This window comes from Hesperophylax consimilis, chromosome 31, assembly GCF_061612785.1.
Source record: "Hesperophylax consimilis isolate HC1 chromosome 31, BYU_Hcon_1.0, whole genome shotgun sequence".
NCBI lineage: Eukaryota > Metazoa > Arthropoda > Insecta > Trichoptera > Limnephilidae > Hesperophylax > Hesperophylax consimilis.
The window spans coordinates 6207408-6227155 of record NC_142866.1 but is presented as its reverse complement, the minus strand read 5'-3'; the positions used below and the strand labels follow the sequence as shown (position 1 = coordinate 6227155).

Below are 19748 nucleotides of genomic sequence, written 5' to 3'. Positions count from 1 at the left end.
AAACATGTAATTTATTTTCATTTTATTATTTAACAAGTTTGCTTCATCGCGATAAAAAGATAGGTACTTTAATATGATATCTATTGAAAATGATAGTCCTCGAGGTGATTTTTCACTAAAACGATGCTATAGAAAGTTTCTAATTATCATTTTCATTATTATCCGTGAATGTGTGATACGCTCAAATAATCTTCTTGTTGCATTATTTTTGCAGTATTTGAATCTTTTTTTCCATTTAACTTTATAGAATATATGTTTTAAAGCCTCGCAACCTTTTATATTTATAAATTTACAATGAACTCATAGAACATGTTTATCAATACAAATTCTTAGAAAAATGGAAACCATCAAGAAGTAAATAAAAGAATTGTAGTTGTAACAAGCATGTGTACCGATGCACTGTGGATCAATGCTGCTAGCTCCTTGGAGCAGGTTCCATTAAAATACCTGTAGGACAGACTCAGCATGCACACATTGCGTACGTGCATTAGATATGGCAATCAGTCTTTTAACAATGGATTGTTAATCAAACGGACCGATGATGACCTTTGCACAGAATCAAGTATTGTGGGGCTCCAGCCCAGAGGTGGCTCCCAAATTAAATTGTTGGGCATACTTGAGATTTGTATAGGGTTAACGGCTGGTTATTATTGAAGAATCTGCAGGCCCTATACAAGAAGCCTAGTTTCTTGGAAGCCAGATACACTCGGGCTTCTATGGAGCATGATGCTTGAGCCGGTCAGAAATACTTACTCCAAGGATTTCAATGGATTTATTGGGGAGGGTGCTACCATCAAATTGCACCAGACAGTAATTGATCTCCGTTTTTGCCGAAATCAGACCAGTTTTTTAAGCAATTAAGGGCCTAACTAATAAACGTGTTTTAAATTTTACATAACTTACAAGTAAACAACCATTATGTATCGTAAATATTTGTTTATCAGTTGTTAAAATTTGAAAACACGTTTATTAGTGAGGGGATCAATGTTTAAAATTTGTGCGGAAATCAGAAATTTAAGCCCCCGTTGCCCGAAACCAGTCACAAACGTAATCGGTAATCAACAAATAGCAACTTTTATTTTTTAATATAAGAAGGGTACCCGTTAACCGCCGATTCTTGGCTGCCCATTTTCAGGTTTGATCAAATTTTAATCTGCTAAATAAATCACGCCACACTAGAACTGTTATGTCGTTTTCCCATTGGTTCATTCAAACATGCCAAACTTTATACGATTTTGTCAATTAACAACTATATTTCTAATGCATTTTGATATATATATACGTATAAGTAAAAAAAATCAAACAACTTTATAACGGAAAGAGGCAAAATTAAATTGTGAAGTAAAACAAATTGCACTGATTTTGTATCACTTTTCGGGGAATTGGCTTAAGGGGTTCTGTTAGGTGATAAGATAACAATGAAAGAAAACTAAATTTATTAACAATTTTATTTTTTTAAGTACATTTATAAGCATCATCTAACAAAAGTCAAATCATGTTAAAAAAATGTTAATTACATAAAAAAAATTCTTAATTATTATACGGGATAAAGTCCTCGTTTATCTGTAATACAAATTCACATACATTCTCTCCATTAAAATTAATTTACGAAAATCTAGGGTTCCTGTGTTAAATGGTATGTGCCATGGGCCATGTTAGACTTCCTTTTAAAAATACATACATTAATTCTTATAGCAGTGTGGTATTATGGAGAGTGTAATGCCTTCTCCACAATAGAAAAAAGAAAGGTTGAAGTTTTCCAAAAACATTAAAAACTAAATTTTTGAAGTCTAGTGTGATGTAGGCTCTATCCATACCCTTTATTTACCAAGTTTGTTTGTTTGTGAAAAGCAACAATCTTTGGTTAAATAATTTAGGGTTTGGTTATTGTTGTTACTGTCTAACAGAGAGTGAGTATTATACTTTTATAAAACATATCTTCTGGAAGAAGTTTATGCCTGACATCATGACTTTAATTCTAAGAAGAATCTGTAACCTATTTCTTTAACTGTGAAAAATAACCCTTAGTGGTAAGGCAGTTAACTTACAATAATCAAAGTAATCTAAAGATTCTGAAATGATGTGCAATATATGTTGGTAAGTGTCATGAAATCTGATATTATTAATTCTGGTAGGTATATTATAAGAATATGTAATGTGTTAATATATATATCGCTATTTAACATTCTTATATATGTATAAGAATGTGAAAATAGCGAAGAGTCATTCATGAAGGATGCACAATTGAGCTAGCTATTTTTGAAGAGCCGTATTCGGGTGACTCCCGGAAAAATGTAGCACGGCTCAATTGAACGGATCAGGAGATAATTTATAAAAATAGCGCCTTTAAAATTATCCAAGTTTAAATTATTATTATATACTCAGAGACGTGACCGACGTCTGACAGTCCGATATCTGTCTGTACGATCATTCGTACACTTACGCTGGTAGCTGGGAACCGTATCGGGCGAGCAGAATATTCTCATTGCTCATAAGCTCTGAGCTCACAGATCCCGTTCAATTGAGCCGTCTTTCAATTGAGTCGACTCTTTAAGGCGTATAAAAATATTGAGCTGGTACCATGGCTCCCGCACTTAATAAAATGAGTCATTATCCATCGCCAGTTGGGACTCATTTACATACAATGTGTTTGAACATAGTAACAAAAATAATATACTATTGTATTGATAACAAAAGTAATTTTATTATTTCTATTAAAAATTCAAAGTTATAGATAGTAAAGATATTTTTTTAAAAATGCACAATGTCACGACCAGTGGTCAAGTCGGTCACCTACACTTTAGAGAGTGCAATTAAAAAAATTGTAGGTAGGTACCAATTTATGTAGACAAAATCCATCCCACGATCCTTGCTTGTAATAATACATCGATTACACGGTTCAGTCTTTAATAGACCAAACATGTAAATGGCATTGTGCTGTAAATAAATACATTTTGTAACACTTAACTATACTAGAGTAGTTGGGACTTTTTGTCTTATTTTGTAAATTTCTTTATAAAATAAAATAAATGGTTTTAGTTCTTTTTGGAACATTGTGTTCCTTAAAACAATTTTATTATTTTTAACCAAGTTCACTAACAATCGAAGCATGTGAAGGGTGCAAAATATTATATTGCATTAATTTTAGACTTTACATTAAAACTCATTTACTGAAATAACATCAATTTAATGTTTTGCACTTTAGTTACGGTTGAAAGGTATTTACAAATTATTATTTTTGTAACAACTGTTCCAACGACATGTAACAACTTTCAATTAAAAATTATAAATGAAATTGATCAACCTTTACGGAAGGCGCACCTAAACTGAATGGGGACGTAAGGGCTCTCGACTAATAGCAATTCACAAAAGTTCAAGAATGTACAAAAAAAATAAACTCCTACCTACTAAGTAACCTCTACCCTATTTGACTTTGGGAGACTTCTAAGGTACGATCTGGTGCATTGGCCAAGATGAAGTAAATTTTGTACTCTTTTATAGAGAAATGTGATGAAATCTTAGATCTCAATGTCTTGACTTCAATCTCTTTGAGTGTGAGCTTACTAGATACAGATGTAATTGTGACCTGAATGCGGGTGGCAAATTTTATTTTTCTGTTCTCTGTTTTATTGATTGGCTAACGGTCTTCAAAATATTAGGGAGTGTGTTGCACAAGTATTGCACCTTAACACGGACCGTTCCTAGCCAAGACTATTGACTTTATATTATTATTTAATTTATAAATCACTCAAAATTTGCCAAACATCTAGATTGTTTCAAGTGGTACAAAGCAGTGAGAGCCAAGTCGCCAAAGATTGCAAACCAAGGTGTCAGACAGCTTTTGAGCCTAAAAATGAGACAGCAGAAATAATTCAAATAAATATATTCACCATGAGTAACTGTAAAGTATACGTCCAACAATAATAATTATTAGAGTATGTAATGACGTCACTAATAATAATTAATTTAGATATTAAATTTATATTTCAATGTCTGTGTTTTTATCTTTAGAAAATTAAGATTGTAAATCCCAAACCAAACCCAAAGTGTACCCAAGACGAGTCAAATTATATATTTCACTAGGTGGTTTAATAAGTAGTAGATGAACTGTGTTTGTTAGAATTAAAATATTTATTCAATACAACAATTGCTAGGAGAATATTATATTAAATCATTAATCACTTTCAAATCTTAAATAACATTATCGCAAAACAGGAATTCATTATATACAAACAACAATAATAAATTCATAAAAATAACCATTTTTTCATGAATATTAAAAATGTGATACGAAACAATTATGTACTTTTAATTATTACAAATATAAACCCCATGATTACAATCCCAATTACAAAACATACTCTTATTGAGGGTAAAATATAATTACATGTTTAATATGCTGAAGTGAAGTTGTGACACAGCACATTGTATAATTTACTGGCTTGTGTCTATGAAAAATCACAGGTAAACTTTTACTTACCAAAAGCAATTATTTTGATTGTAACTTCCCCTATAAAAATTTAATTTCTGACTTAATTAAATGTATAAAAATTAAATGGACCGTCCGTGGCAGACCGTTAAAGAAAATAACTCGTAATATTGTTTCATTAATTATAATGGATAACCACGAAATAATAGGTACATTCAATAGTATTAAAAAGTTAGATTTGAAACTAAATTAGGTACATACATTTCAAGTTCTCAAAATAAAGTTTATCTAATACAGACATTTTTTCTGCATTCACAATTCAAGTCAGGCGATGAATTAGTATCCATCACAATAAGACAAATAATTAATAATAAAAAAGTTTTTTGTGTGAAAACCTATTACATATAATACTATTGCACTGAATATACTAAATTATTCTAGTCAATAAGAATGAAATGACAGAGTTAAAATATTATCCTTCGATTTTGAATTCATTTCGATGCCCACAATATTATCACAAACAGCAAACAGTGATTCATGTATAAATGTTTACGGCAAGACAATGTGTAAACACTGAATAAATATTTTTTAAATGTGTTTGAAAGCATATTATTGCCATAATTTGCTTACCACTTGACATTTAAGTTGAAATACGTAATAGCAGTACAGTACTCTCTCTGTAATTCGCCGCTCGATTATCCAACAACTACTATAATCCGCCATTATTTGTATGTCACATTCAGTAGTCTGCCCCGTGCCTAGACTCGAGCGCTATGCTTTGTACACCGATTGGTTGGGTTATCGTACTCTTACACTCAGTTACTATACCGCCGTCTAGCTTGCTCTTGCTAACCTAGGACATTTCGGTTAGTATGTCTCTCCTCTGTGTATTCCAGCAGCTGTCTCATGTGTCCCTTTCGTTCTGCCACGTTTTTTGTTTGAATAAGTTTACAAAATGGAGTCTTCTCGCAAGCTTATACATGAAGCCTAAACTTTAAACCAAAAATGAAAATATTACAAAAGATTGCGGTGTTTGTTTTCTTTTACGAAATAACTGAACTGAACTTTTAATTTTCAGCATATTTTTCAATAAGTATGCACTACAATCCACCGTTTTCACTAACTGGACGCTTGCCCAGTTTTTGGGGCGGGGGATTAGTGAGAGAGTACTGTAATGAATTTCTCTCATTGTTTGTCACGGTAAGTGGATCTGAATAGCCAGGAACTTCCCCTTCCTGCTTCCTTCATCCTCGCATATTCCACAAATGCAGTTTAATTGGTAGTTTCAGCAGTTAGAACTTTTGTGCAAATAAGGTTATTAAAATGCTATGAATACTTATATACCTAACCTGATATTAAATTTATAAAAAGGCCATAGTTTGTCAGTTAATACAATTTTGTAAAATAGCATTATCGTCTTTCCCTTTACAATATTCCATTATTTTCTATTTCCAAACTGATATTATTTCTGATCTGGAACTGAACTGTTCCAATAAATAATATTTCCACATTGTTTTGTGGTTACGCTTTTGGCTTAAGACCCTCGATATGGTCCTGTTTTTGTAAGAAAATGGCAACCAATTACGTAACTATGTTGAGAAATAAAGAAATACCATAGTTGAAAAGATCAAATGGTCATTTCAATAAACATACTCGTTAAAAACAAAAAGTGGTTTCTCTAATGCCAAAAACATTTAAAACCTTATTTTTCAATTCCCATCTACATACTTATTTCCAGTTACATAATTTGGAAAGTGATAAAAATGCTTTCATGAGCAAAAACATAGAAAATATATAATACTAGAGAACAAATCAGATATCACAAACATAATGAGTGTACGGTCGAGTGACAGGAAACTCCAAATGTTCCAATTTAGGGTTTTCAAGAGAACAAGAGAATTACGAGCCAAACTCGCCTGATCCAGACAGCCCTCATCATCTTCCAGTGAAAAATGACAAACCTGTAGCTTGTAGGTCCTTTATTCTAAGAAAATAAATGCAATTGTATATCAAATTGTGTTTATTTAAATGTATCCTTTAAAACCATTCCCTGTCTTTCCCATTTGAAAATAAATCCATTTTCACCTCATTGTTTTGAAAACATATTATACTGACAGTAAAGTTCACCTTAAAAATATTCAATACTATAATAATTATAAAGAGTTTCTATAGAACTTAAACACTGGATCAAATTAATCATAGACATTTCTTCGTTGGCAGCAAATAATTACATTCCATCAAAATGCTTTTTATGCATAAATAAGTGGTCATGCATTCTTTGCATAATTTTTTAAGAAATGTTACATTATTGGGTTTGCAGTATAAGTATATTGTTTAAAATGAATATGGGAGGACAGAACTTTTTTTTAAATTATTGAACACCAAATGGAATGAAGTAAGATACAAATAACACATATCATAATTAAGTAAATCCCGCAATGCACAAGAATACAGTCATCAATAAAGTGGTAAGCCAAACTTATTCGAGAAAGTTAGCTGCGTCAACATATTTTTATTTATAGTTTGTTTATATTATCCACAAAAGCTTGGCTATGCATAATCATTTGGTAACATAATGAAGGAGTTTTTGCAGAACGATTTCCAATAGATATTATCATAAAGTGGATGGTGGCACTGGAACTATTACCTGTTCCTATAAGACTCTACCCCTAGTGAGGTACCCTTTTAGAGTTGGTTGGCTTCTAAAACTAAGATTGATTGATTTTAAAGTACAAAAAATGTATTTTGCATAAAATGTATAATAATTATTGTGTTAACATAATTCATAGAGATATTACAATAAATGTGAAAATTACATCCTAAAAGTGAGTATTCTTTATACATACATATCCCTAAATGATCTAAATTATTATATTGTACATTATTTATTAATTACATAAATTTATAATATGTATTATTATTATTACGGTTCAATAAACATATTCTTGACTTAAATTGTGAAAGTGTTGTGATAAAAAGAATGTTACTGAATAGCATTGAAATTAATACCGTGCAAGTTCAATGGAGAATTGTGCAAGTTCATAGTGTCCTCTACAAACCTGGGTCGGTTGATGTTTTGTATAGTGGAGGAGAAGTCTACGTGGCGGGAGTCGATGAAGCCCATCATGCCCACCGGATGCGGAGGGCACAGCAGGGTCAACTGCTGCTCCTGGATATTGGGAATGCTCTCGTCGCGCACCTCGGGCGGAGGAGACGAGTGCTCCTGTTTTATCCTATTCTTAATGCTGGGTCTCGTGTTTGGGTATCCCTTCTTCTTGTACTCCAGCCATAGAGTCCTGTTGTTCACTCCAAACATCCGGGCTGCCTTGCAGAAGCCAATTCCTCCAAACCGCACAGCTTCCAAGGCTCGCTGAAAGTTTTCTTCCGATTGAGGATTAGACGTCCTCCTCCTTTTGGGTGTTGGCTGCTGATTGTCCTGAAGTAAATTTGACATGGAACTAGAACATGAGGGACCAGGGGAGTTCTCTTCAACTTCATCACTTTGCGATTGACTCTGGCTCTGAGGCTGATAGTCGTACGGGTTGATCATAGACTGCATTCCAAAGGGATGAGCGGTCGGGTCCGGGTTATGCATAGAATTCATATTAATAGCTGATAAGCCGTGTAAGTTGTTGGGCTGGCACGGAGCTGTGTACCTCGGGTAGCTGTGTTCCATTAGGGTCCACTGCCCTGCAAGATAAAAAAAAAACGGAATTTTCTTACTACGCCCACTCTAGGGATGCTAGTCCATATATCAAGGAATACCATCACTCGAGCACATGCAAAGTGATTTTGAAACTACATATTATTTGGTTTAAATTTAAATCAAACCTTGTTGAGGAGCACCCATAGCACTGGGACCCTCTAGAGGGTCATCAGGTACTCGCATCAAATCGCAATCATTGGGCTCTTCTTCAGGGTCCTGTAATTAAGAATTTTACTATGTAAAAACACACAATATGCAAAGTGTTCGTTTAACCGTTTGAATACCACCACTTCCCATTTACAAGATATTTGTGACCAATGTTTTGAGCTTTTTTCACTATTAAATTATTTATTTAGGTAAACTTCAGTTTTCTCTCACACCAGCTTCCCTCCATGTTTTAAAATATGAGTCGTCAAGATGCAAAACCCTCTCTGGAGGTATTTTGACAAAAATGAGATTTTAATACAGTTTTGTAGTGAATTAAAAGAGATTTAAAGAAATTAAAAGTTATTTTCAAATTCTGTTCCATTTCGCCAAAAAAAAAGATTTTTGTTTGTGAGTTACTTACAAAACCTGCTCTGGTGGTAAAATGCGATGTGCAAAAACCACTCCGCAGAATCGACCAATTAGATGCCTTCATTCAAATAAAGATATACATAGAAAGTCAGGTCAGTTTTGCTTCCATATAGTTTAAAAATGTGTCTCTATTGTAAAACCAGCTAAACTGAAAAGGTAGTCTGTGAGCAAGTTAATTTAACAATTTTAACATATATAATGAGAAATTAAAATTTAACAATACATAGAAAATAGAGTCAAAAGAATAATTACAATTGAAGTTCCCATAGACCTAATAATTATATTACAAAGACCTAACAAAAATAATATACTTACGATTATTAAATTGCTATCCATTCCACCGTTTTCTTCAAAACTATCTTTAGACGTATTATATTCCGGTATTTGTGGTTCTTTCATTCTGCCTTTGACACAGAAAGGGTTGATGTTGAAGTTGTTGAGAGAAATCCCATCAGGTCTTCCAATGTTATTCACATCGTCAAACGACTTATCTTCCGTCATCCTCTCTCGTGATGTTGACCGTGACTCAGTTGAAGGTTTCCGATGCCTAAAATAACATACATAAAAAAAAGGTTGTGTATAAAATGGAGTGGTAAAAAGCCATTTAATTTTGATTTAAAATTTTACCTGTAAAATGTGTTGGTAAAGTGAACCGAACACTTGGAAATACATAGTCCTATAAATGATACCACAGTTTATTTTCAGAGCGGTGTTTACCCTTTAGTAATAGTGATTTCAGTTACCTCTTTTTCCTAGCAGATGGGGATAAATTGCACGGCGATAGAGAGTGATGTGGCACATCCGAGTGCCAGGAAGAGTCACCCGGCGTGAGCAGGTTGGGCCTCTCGCCAGCGTTGTTGCCGCTGGCCCCGGCCGCCGGCTCCGGCATCTCCGTCAGCCCCTTGATCTTTAGCATTTTAGCTGTCTCCAGTATCTGGGGCAGCTGCTCCTGGGAAACATTCACTTCTCCATAGTACATGAAGTGCACCAGTATCTTGAGGTCAGAGTGCTTCACGTCCTTCAATATGACAATCGGGTGGCGAGAAGGGTTTGCAGTAAAGAGTGTCTGAAAGAAGATATGTCAATAATGTAAGACGTAAGCGTAAAAAGATAAAGAAAAGTAAGGCTAGATCAGAGGTTCCCAAATTTTTTTTCCCCGTAGACCAATTGCCAAATTTTTTTTTTTCCGTAGACCCCCTGCCTGCCGAATATTGAATTTTCCTAAAACTATTAACGTCCCATGTGATAATCATTAATTTTTTTATTAAAAATATTCCCTTCCCTTGCCTGCCCAACAACCGGGTGGCGGTATAGTTGCTCTGTCTTTACATTGTGCAGACAGGGGCACCCTTGTAAGGTATTACACCAAATGAAAATGAAGCAGGATAAGCAACGGGAATTTCTTTCTGTAGCTAACCCTACAGAACTGCCCCTTAAGTTCTTTGTCAGTGCTTATTCCGGTCAGTTCTTCTTGTCACATGATATCCGATTCTTCAACGTTGCATTTCCACAGTCAAAATTTCCTCAAACTTAGTTTTGAAGTCTGTGTGAAGTGCATTTAAATGTTGAACGTCATTAGTACCCTGGACGTTTTTCAAAAACAAGTTGGGGAACTAGGAAAATTCAAGGCTTCCAATGTGCAATTTTTTGCTTGAATATATTAATTCTTATGAGAAAAGGAACGTGGACTCTATTTATATACCTCAATTAACAACTTTACGAAATATAAAAATCAAATAAGTAATTTCTTAGTCTATTATATTCGTGTTAGGTCTATTGTTTCATTTACGAAACTCCTAAATGTTGACTTGAGGTAAATGGGGGTCCGCTCGTATGTACCCCCATTTGAATCTCGTGGACCCCCAAATTTTTTTCTCGCTGACATAGACCCCCAGCATGCCGATATCGACCCCTGGGGGTCCATATAGACCACTTTGGGAACCTCTGGGCTAGATGGTATGGGCATGTAGAGCAGATAAACGAAGAAAAGAGAATATAACATGAGTAATGGTAGAAAAAGTCTTGGAAAACATGGCACGATCAAATAAATCAAATGAATGAAATCAGGAATATTTATCCATTCTTAAAAAATATATATATTTGAGTTGAGTCATGTCAAACAGAAGAGTATGCATGAGACTATATATATGAATGAAGCAAGGAATTTGTGCCGAGACAGATGATGGTTGGTTAGTTAGTTAGTAATCTTTTGAAAGATTTGTGATTCCCAGGATACAAACAATCTTACAATATTTGAATTCTTCCTACTACCATCATCATGGTGTAAAAATGGTGCTTGTGCAATGGGAGATTTATCTAGCAGAAGATTAAACCTGCGATGTCTGGGTGGGAAAAGATGATGCTTTAGACCACTCGAGTGACTAACTGATATATTCATAGTAAATTAATTTTCTCTCAGTTCACTTGGCTGCTCAACAATGTTAGCAACCTTTTTTGTATAGAATACTAAAGATTATTGCTATTTGTCTCAGAATACAGAGGTGTACATGTACATGAAAAAAAAACTTAAACTTTACCCACATTTTTTAAATATTGTTTTTACACTAAACTTGTTTATTATATTTTTTTACGCAATCTTTTGGGAAGGCTAACAACACCTCTCCTTCTGGTGCCCTCTCCTATTTGAGGTTGGCTATCAGGGCAATCGTCAGCCTACAGACTTCAGTCTGAAAAAATTCTGTGGAACTATACTTCTGCCAGTAACGTAAATTACGAAGACATCATGTTTTCCACTGCTAGATCTTCCAATCTTATATTTTTCGTTCCTTATACTAATGAACCAAGACATTCAAGTTACATTCCAATTGAGTTATATAAAAGCAAAGGCGACTCTTCAAATATGGCGATTTGACTTGTGAATGCAAAATGACAGAACTTGATATATGGTCGAATTAACTTAGAGGTCAGAGTACTACCCCGACAAGGTAAAGGCCCTGGACGGTTACTCAGCTGACGACATGTAAAAAAATTTAGTTTAACTTTGACAAATTAATTATCGATATAAAAAAAAATAAAAAAAACAAACAAACAAAAGTGTCTCCTGAGACCAAAATTTCATTAAAATTTCTTCAAATAATGTCAGGAATCAATGGTTACAGTACGTCAGGAACGTCCCTTACTTAATACCCAAAGTAAGTCCTTACTTCTTGAGGTGGATCCAATTTCTCTTTAGCCTAGTATTTATATTGGTAAGCACGTTCAATTGGCTTACTGTCAACTATTGAATTTAACAGGTTTAAGAGAACTGAACTGAACTTAAACTTAATCTAAGTCAGTTAACAATAATTCAAGTATGAAAATGCCACTTACCTGAAAGTATACACTACAAGCCGATAGCACCACTTTATGCGCCTGCATGTGCTTCCCCTCGGCTGCTAAGGTCACATCCACAAGAGACTCACTGCTGAGCAGTGATGTGAACACTGATATGAAGTTGGGTTGGTGGTTATTCCACCGGAGGCAGAACTGCTGGACCGACATCTTTTAGTCCTGTGGACAACAAAATAAACATTCAAATTAAACTAATTCTTTGCTAACACCATTTTATATAAGTTTAAAGCAAACTTATTTATACAACTGTGCTAAATAAATAAATATATGAAAAAATAAGTTTTGCCAAAAATAACAAAAAATATTATCGGGAGACGAGTAAACATTTTTCTTGCATATTATCGCAATTTTTTCTTTTTTTAATAAGGATTCAAATTAAGGTAAGAATTAAAAATAAAATAAGCAAGTTTTATAAAAAAATAATAAGCAATATTCCATAGGCTACAGCTACTTAACTTGAAAGGTAATATCGTGCGCAATTTTAAAAAAAATTCAGTAAAAAATGTATTAAAAAAAAAACCTTCAGGTTCACATAAACTACCTTGTCACTCTGACTACGCCAATACAAAGATATTCTCATCTAAACTCCTGCTTTATATATGTGTCTAATACAGGATGTATCGGCACGTACCCGACAAACTTTAACCAGCTATTCCTTAGCATATTTGGAGTAAAAAATCTTATGTGCACTTTGCTGTCCGGTAAAGTTTTTTTTTAATAAAAAATTTATTATTCATATTTTCACCACATGTCACCACTGTTTTATCCTTTGTCAAAGTTTGAAAACCCATCTGGCAATATTTTATTCGAATTCCGTTGAATAATGTACGTGTGTACCTATATTGGCGCGCTTTTACAATCACAACGAAATGGAACGGCACCATTCGTCTCATTTTTAACTATTATTATTTAGTGTGTGCGAAAGAGCGAAGACGCTTTTCGACATACTTGGAATAGGAGAATAGCTGGTTAAAGTTTGTCGGGTATGTGCCGATACACCCTGTATAGATGTTATCGATGATATTCATTTGTCTGTTGGTTGATTCTTTTATCAATTATATCCAGGTTGACTGAGGAAAGAACTTGACCACTGGTTTTACAAATTTTGCGGTGAAAAAAGAGGATTTAAGAGGCAGCATAATATCCCATTCCAATTTCACAGAGATCTAAAGTTTTTCCTCAATCTCTCTTTTCATAACTTGTGTGATAACTTTTCATAAATGTGGTCAAATACGATTTCTATTAGGGGTTCTTCTTGGAGCTTATAAGATATTCTGGAAGATTTCGGATTGGAGGTAGACCCTAATCCTCTAATCTAATCTTAGACCCACAAATACTAGGCTTTTGGATGATTTGAAAATCTCCTCAAGGGCTCTGTCAAATAGCACTGAAGCCATTAGTATACGGAGATACCTACAAGCAAAAGTTTTGTGAGCGTATGTTATGCATTGCTCATGAGTATCCGCAATATACATTTGCGAACACTAGTAAAATATTGCTAAGTTAAAATTAAGGTTAGAAAAAAGTCAATTTAACATCATTCTAAAAAATGTAGTTCCATGGTGGAGATGAATAAATATTATGTATTTTGTTTAATGAGTGAACCCAAAATCATTTTTAGATCGTTTTTTATGCTTATAATAAAGATAGAGAAGAACAATATTGCCTTCATCGCTCGAGTCACTTAACATCGTATTAACTCCAATACTGCATGTAAAAAATTATCAAGTTCAGTATAATTCGGGTAGCGCCGTGAACGGAAACCAGCTTTAAAGAGTAGCATATCGGTAGGCGACTTGTGGTTGCATTGCAGTCATGTAGCTTGTAATTATCTCTGTAGGAAGGTCCTTATATTGGAAAACCGCTGATGTGAGTTGGCTGTTGTTCATTCTATATATCACATCTCTTATCATGTTATATTGTGTCTCTTGTCTGCAGTATGTCACTAGTTCTCTGTTTTGAAATTCCGACCACCAATAATTATTGCCATCTAGGTTCTTCTACAACAGGTTTTTCCCAATCGCAAATTACTAACATCAATAAATATGTCTATCTCATGTTCTCCAAAATACTTCTAAGTAAATATAAGAAATAAAGTTATGTAATGCTCGATAATGATGTGACACAGCTATATATACGACAACTTATTAGTGGAATATGCCCATGGATAAAAAAACAACAGGACATTGATTACAACACGACAGATCAAAGGAGGGATACAATAGAATTTCAAATTTTTTTTTATACAAGATTAACGCAATGATTCACATGGTAATGTAAAACATATGCTCGGCAAATGAGACAACCACAGAATGAGATTCTTTTGTATTCATTCAGATATTATCATAACTTCTTATTGTTTTGATTGTATTGGAGATTGATAAATTCAGTCATATCTGAACTTTTATACTGCAGTCCCGTATGAGGAAACCTTTCTTTAGACAAGCACTCACAGGAGACTCCTTATTAACCTCTGCCAGTAATTTTTTTGGCGCTTTCTTTAAATAATTTCCATCCATTTTTTTTCACATTTCAACAGTTGAGAGTTAGAACCAGATACATTCCCTTCGGAGTTCTTGAGAGATGACATCCTGAGCGCATGATTTAGGTTTTTTTCTAAATATCAAGTGTATTTCGCTGAGAATCAACAATAATATTTTGTATAGGTATATCTCATTGTATAGTAGTAGCGTAATCAGATTGGTTTGACAGTTTCTCTGATTTTTAACATTATCTCATTGGTCTACTTTGAAAACCCTGTTCAGTAAATTGTCTGCATGCTATGGTAATATATCGTATTGAGTTCATAAGAATCTGTGAATATGGTATGGATCCTTCCTTAATTCAAGGTTAAGGAACGATTGTCCTGGCAACATCAAATGATCATGAAATAATTAAATAAGTCATCCCATCTCCATTTGCAACAAATCGAGTTATTACATTGTATTACAAAAGATGACCATAGTAGCAAAGTAGTGGGGATGTTTATTGACTTAATGTGACTGAACCAAAGATCGCTGAGGATGAGGAAAAGCTTACATTCGTATTTGTATAATATTAATAGGATTGGACAGTGTTTTGACAAGATCTATTTAAACATCGGGGTCATTACAAAAAACAGTAAAGTGTTTATTTTTTATTACACATTTCACATACATAAAATAAATTTAATTTAATATATACAATAAATATAAACGCTTGCAAAAAAGACACAAGAAACGCATAAGATAGTGTGAAGAGTGGAGAACATCTTTGGAAATAATCTATATGGCTAGAAGAAAAAACAAACTAAGGCAATTTATATTCAGGAAGAATCTTCACAAGAAACAAACGCATAAGATAGTGTGAAGAGTGGAGAACATCTTTGGAAATAATCTATATGGCTAGAAGAAAAAACAAACTAAGGCAATTTATATTCAGGAAGAATCTTCACAAGAAACAAACGCATAAGATAGTGTGAAGAGTGGAGAACATCTTTGGAAATAATCTATATGGCTAGAAGAAAAAACAAACTAAGGCAATTTATATTCAGGAAGAATCTTCACAAGAAACAAACGCATAAGATAGTGTAAAGAATGAAAAACAACTCTGGAAACAATCTATATGGCTAGAGGAAAGAACAAACTGAGGCAATTTATAGTCAGATAGAATCTAAATGTGCGATCCCTGATCTATTTCATAGAAACTATGAAATAGATCAGTGAGAACAGGCATTTCTATGGTATAGAAACCCAAAGTTGAATCGACTTCAACTTTCGTTTTGTAAATTGACCATAAAGACTCATAGAATAGATCAGGTGGGAACCCAGCATAAGACACATGGACGCAACGATTTTTTTTTCCAATCTAATGTTACAAACTGCTTTGGCAGTTTAGCGGGTATAAATAATAAATAAATAAAGAGTGAAAATGTTTTACACGGCACTCTATTTCAGTGGCGGCTCGTGACTTTTGGGTGCACTAGAGTGCTGTTTTTTTTCTGATGTTGTAGTTGAAAACGATTTTCTTTTTTTTTTAAATCGATTTTTTGTATGTACATTTTCAGGAAATCTCAGTTTATCCTAAATCTTAGATATCTTATAAAAAAATAAAAATCGTTTTCAGATACAACCACATCAATAATGCCATTTTTGTAATATTAGCACTCTAGTAGCCCAAAAGTCACGAGCCGCCATTGCTCTATTTACATAATATCATATCCCTAAGCTGTAATAAGGAACTCCAGCCAAATTGTTATTTTTTATGAACACACCTATTCACCTTCGTACTTATAAACATTTTTTATGAGTGTCATTTTCACAGTTAAAATATTTAAAAAAAAACATTATTTTACAAAACCCGCCAAAATGATCGAAATCTGGCTAGGTACATGATACGGAACGAGCATACCTCTGTTTTGTTGTTCAGAGTAAGGCCATTAAGCTAAATCAACAACTTTCAAAATAAATAAGTAAAGGACTTAAAAAAAAACATGAATATGTATGATTATATGAGATTTTCACGGCCAAAAGTATTACAGTGATTTGTTTTTGGGGTATTATGCCATGTTGCGCTACCTCCTTCTTTAGCCTAAACATGAATATTTTTAAAATAATTTTTGGTGTACGAGTACACAATTCAATGCAAGCGGCTGACCGACTTGTAAGAGATCCAAGTTGTCAGAACCCACCGACCAATCACAGAACATTCAAATTTCTTATAATTTTAATTGTTTTTATATGATTTATTAATTCTACATATAATAATTACATACAATAAAATTTATACATATCAGTGTTTGTTCTATATGAATATTGAATATGAATTTTTAAATTTTTAAATCTTAAATTATTAATTATAAAAATATTTTTCACTGGAGTTTCTTCTTGGTATTTTCAAAATACTTTCGACATACCCTTTATTCTTGTAAGACAATTTGCACAATATTAAACATACAGCGAAATTCAATAAATCTGTTATTTAATTTTAGCAACGCGTTAATAATTGCCTTAGATATTTTTTATGTATAAATGTATAGTATAAGTGCTTGTTTATTTTTGCTATTCCCTTGTGATGTTAGACTTAGGTGGGATGTATAGTACAATACTCAGAATCGCCAAATTGGTTTTTTACTGAACATTTATAAACAAATTTTATTACATTATCGATGATATTTTGTTAGCAGTGAAAGGGCCGCCTGCCATTTAATGGTATATTTCAATAACAAAAAAATTCCTCACTTTAATCTTCTGTACTTTAATTAATTTTAATCTTCAATAATTAATAGTTTCAAAATTTCAATGGTGGCAACATTTTATTTAATCACTTTACACATCAAATTCAGTGAAAATAATTCGCCATTGATTGGATGCTAGAATCAACAATCTGTTAATGGCAGGTGCCTGATAAATAAACATGTCATTTTTATATCACGAAGCGCATTTGTGGAGAAAACGTGTTTTTAGAAAACTATTTATTTACGTTTTAAATCTAAGGATTCTTACCATTGACAATCGAAATCGTATTTTGAATGTCCAATCTCAGACATCAACGGCACCTCCAAGTGGGGTGAAGATTGTTCAATTATGCGAATATATATTTCATTTTTCAATCGTATTAAAAGAATCGTAGCGCAATAGAAAAGAGTCGACTAAGGATAGACGGTTCGCATAATAAATCAATAATATTGCGCCGATGCAACTGAGGCAATATCTTGACGTTTATTGTCCAGATTTTCATCAAATGCAAAAAAAACGTACATGACATTCGATTCATAGGAGCATACAATGCAAAACATAAACCCCAGGCAGAAATTTTCATTCAAAACACATTAACAACAAATTAAATAATATAAGGCAGACGCTAACATTCCGCAACGAACTAACAAGTTCAGAACACAGTTTCGGGGGAGGGCGGATTGTAATATATAATATGTCAAATAAATAAATAGTTATACATAACATTTACCGCCTTAGTAATATCAGTTTACTCACCAGATTATGAAACTTTATAGTCAAAATAACAAACAAATCCAGAACATCGATGGAGGCTGCTTTGTGACGCTAAAAACACATAGAAACGTGAAGAACCTATAGAAACGTAATTGGATATTGAATGAAAATGAAAGATGAGACAGGACACATGCCACAAACTAAATGACGTCATAGACAGCGGCACTCTCCGACAACAAAGCATTTTTCTTTTGCTGTTGTCTCTGATATTCAGCTTTAGAGAATTAGGGGTTGAGGAATCCTAAGCCTTTGAAGGAATGTGTTAAATTACTGGAATCGAGACAGTTATGTCTCTTGTACCGCACCTAACACGTAGTTAATAGCCCTAGTGAAAGACAATCATTCACAATATACTTTGAATTCTTGTGCGGTGTCCACATAAAAAAATAATATTAATAAAATAAAGCACAAATTCTGCTTTTCCCCCTTTACAAGGGTCAATTTATAAATTTCGGAAACAAAAGTGAAACAATAACTTTATGGTGTGAAATGATTTTCTTGAATGAACCTAGTTTCTTTGTACATTTATACATTTATATCGTCCATATACATTTTTTCGGATATATTATCATAACCTTATTTTACACACCTGGCAAGATTTATTCGAAAAAAAAAATGAAAATGTGATCAAATGTCTAGTTCCCAAATAAGTCTACTGCTAGAAATGTATAAGTGCACTCGGAACGCGAGAGTTGTTTCCCTTGAGTTGCATCATGAAGATGCACTTATGGTATGAAATTAGAATTTAAACTTCACTAGGAATACTAGAAAGGTTTCCTTCAACTGGAAATTTAATACATCATTCTAAAAACAAAATTTCTTTTAACTTAAGATTAAATCTTTGCGCAAGTCCAAAGCTTTGATTAAAACTACGAAAATGACATAATACATGAAAACGGTTTCCTACAATTTTTGCAGAACATAATCTGTAACTAGAACTTTAAAACTGCGTTTCAAATACGATAGTGGTTTCCCACAAAATGCGTCGCCAAATGAAGCCAAAACTGTAATTTTACATTCTGAACACAAATATGGTTTTAATTTAAAAGTAAATCCTTGTGCAAGTCCCCTACTTTAATTAAAACTACTTAAAAATGATTTCCTCCGATTTTGAGTTCATATAGTCTGCAATTAAAATTTTAAAACTGCACTTCAAAGACGAGAATGGTTTTTTTTCTTAAATGCGTCTGCAGATTATTTTTACATTAACCCTACATAAATTTTACATTACTTTTATTTCCCTTCGGGGCCGTGTCATCTTTTAGGATGCTGTTCGGATCGTCTTTTTTAAGAAAAGAAAGGAGAGGAAGTCCTAGGAAGGTAAAATGTGTGAGAGTTGGGTAGGAAACTAGGGATCAGTGTATCCAGGAGTGATGGACATATGAATATATTCTTCCCACTGCGGCGCAAGGAGATGGGTCGAGAGACCAGTTGGACAGGTCATGGGTCCCCCCAAACCAGCCTCCATCGATATGGCACGCCATGCGGCTGGTAGTCAAGTACATCTTAAATACACCTCACTCGATGAACCCAGCAATACTGCTGAATCACCAAACATGAAACGCGAACCACTTGGAAATAGTGTTGGTTATCTAATAAATGATTCCCTAGGCAGCGGTACCCAAACCCGCCTCCCAAATTAAAATTAATCTGCAACTTCCAAAGAAATCAACAACTGTTATTGTATCTGTAAGTG

General features: G+C 33.5%; 1 protein-coding gene across 2 annotated transcripts; it reads right to left on the bottom strand.

Moving 5' to 3' along the window:
- Window positions 1-1465: 1465 nt before the first annotated feature.
- BtbVII (BTB-protein-VII) lies at window positions 1466-18146 on the bottom strand. Of its 2 annotated transcripts, XM_089649749.1 has the most exons (7): window positions 18035-18146; window positions 12042-12221; window positions 9455-9777; window positions 9027-9258; window positions 8261-8351; window positions 7489-8119; window positions 1466-6413 (listed from the first exon to the last, which is right to left on the bottom strand). In XM_089649749.1, exons 2-7 carry the CDS (start codon window positions 12210-12212, stop codon window positions 6365-6367), a joined length of 1497 nt encoding a protein of 498 aa, XP_089505875.1. In that variant the 5' UTR covers window positions 12213-12221; window positions 18035-18146; the 3' UTR covers window positions 1466-6364. The 2 variants fall into 2 exon arrangements, with proteins under 2 accessions (XP_089505875.1, XP_089505874.1); XM_089649748.1 differs by having other exon boundaries at window positions 1466-8119.
- Window positions 18147-19748: the final 1602 nt, after the last annotated feature.

What these genes read in the sequence shown, in the direction of transcription:
- BtbVII (XM_089649748.1), bottom strand. Translation starts at nt 12,212, where the DNA reads ATGTCGGTCCAGCAGTTCTGCCTCCGGTGGAATAACCACCAACCCAAC. An exon ending in CTTGTAGTGTATACTTTCAG is followed by an intron (nt 9,778 to 12,041) that starts GTAAGTGGCATT and finishes ATCTTCTTTCAG; the next exon opens with ACACTCTTTACTGCAAACCC. An exon ending in TGGATAGCAATTTAATAATC is followed by an intron (nt 8,352 to 9,026) that starts GTAAGTATATTA and finishes TCTTAATTACAG; the next exon opens with GACCCTGAAGAAGAGCCCAA.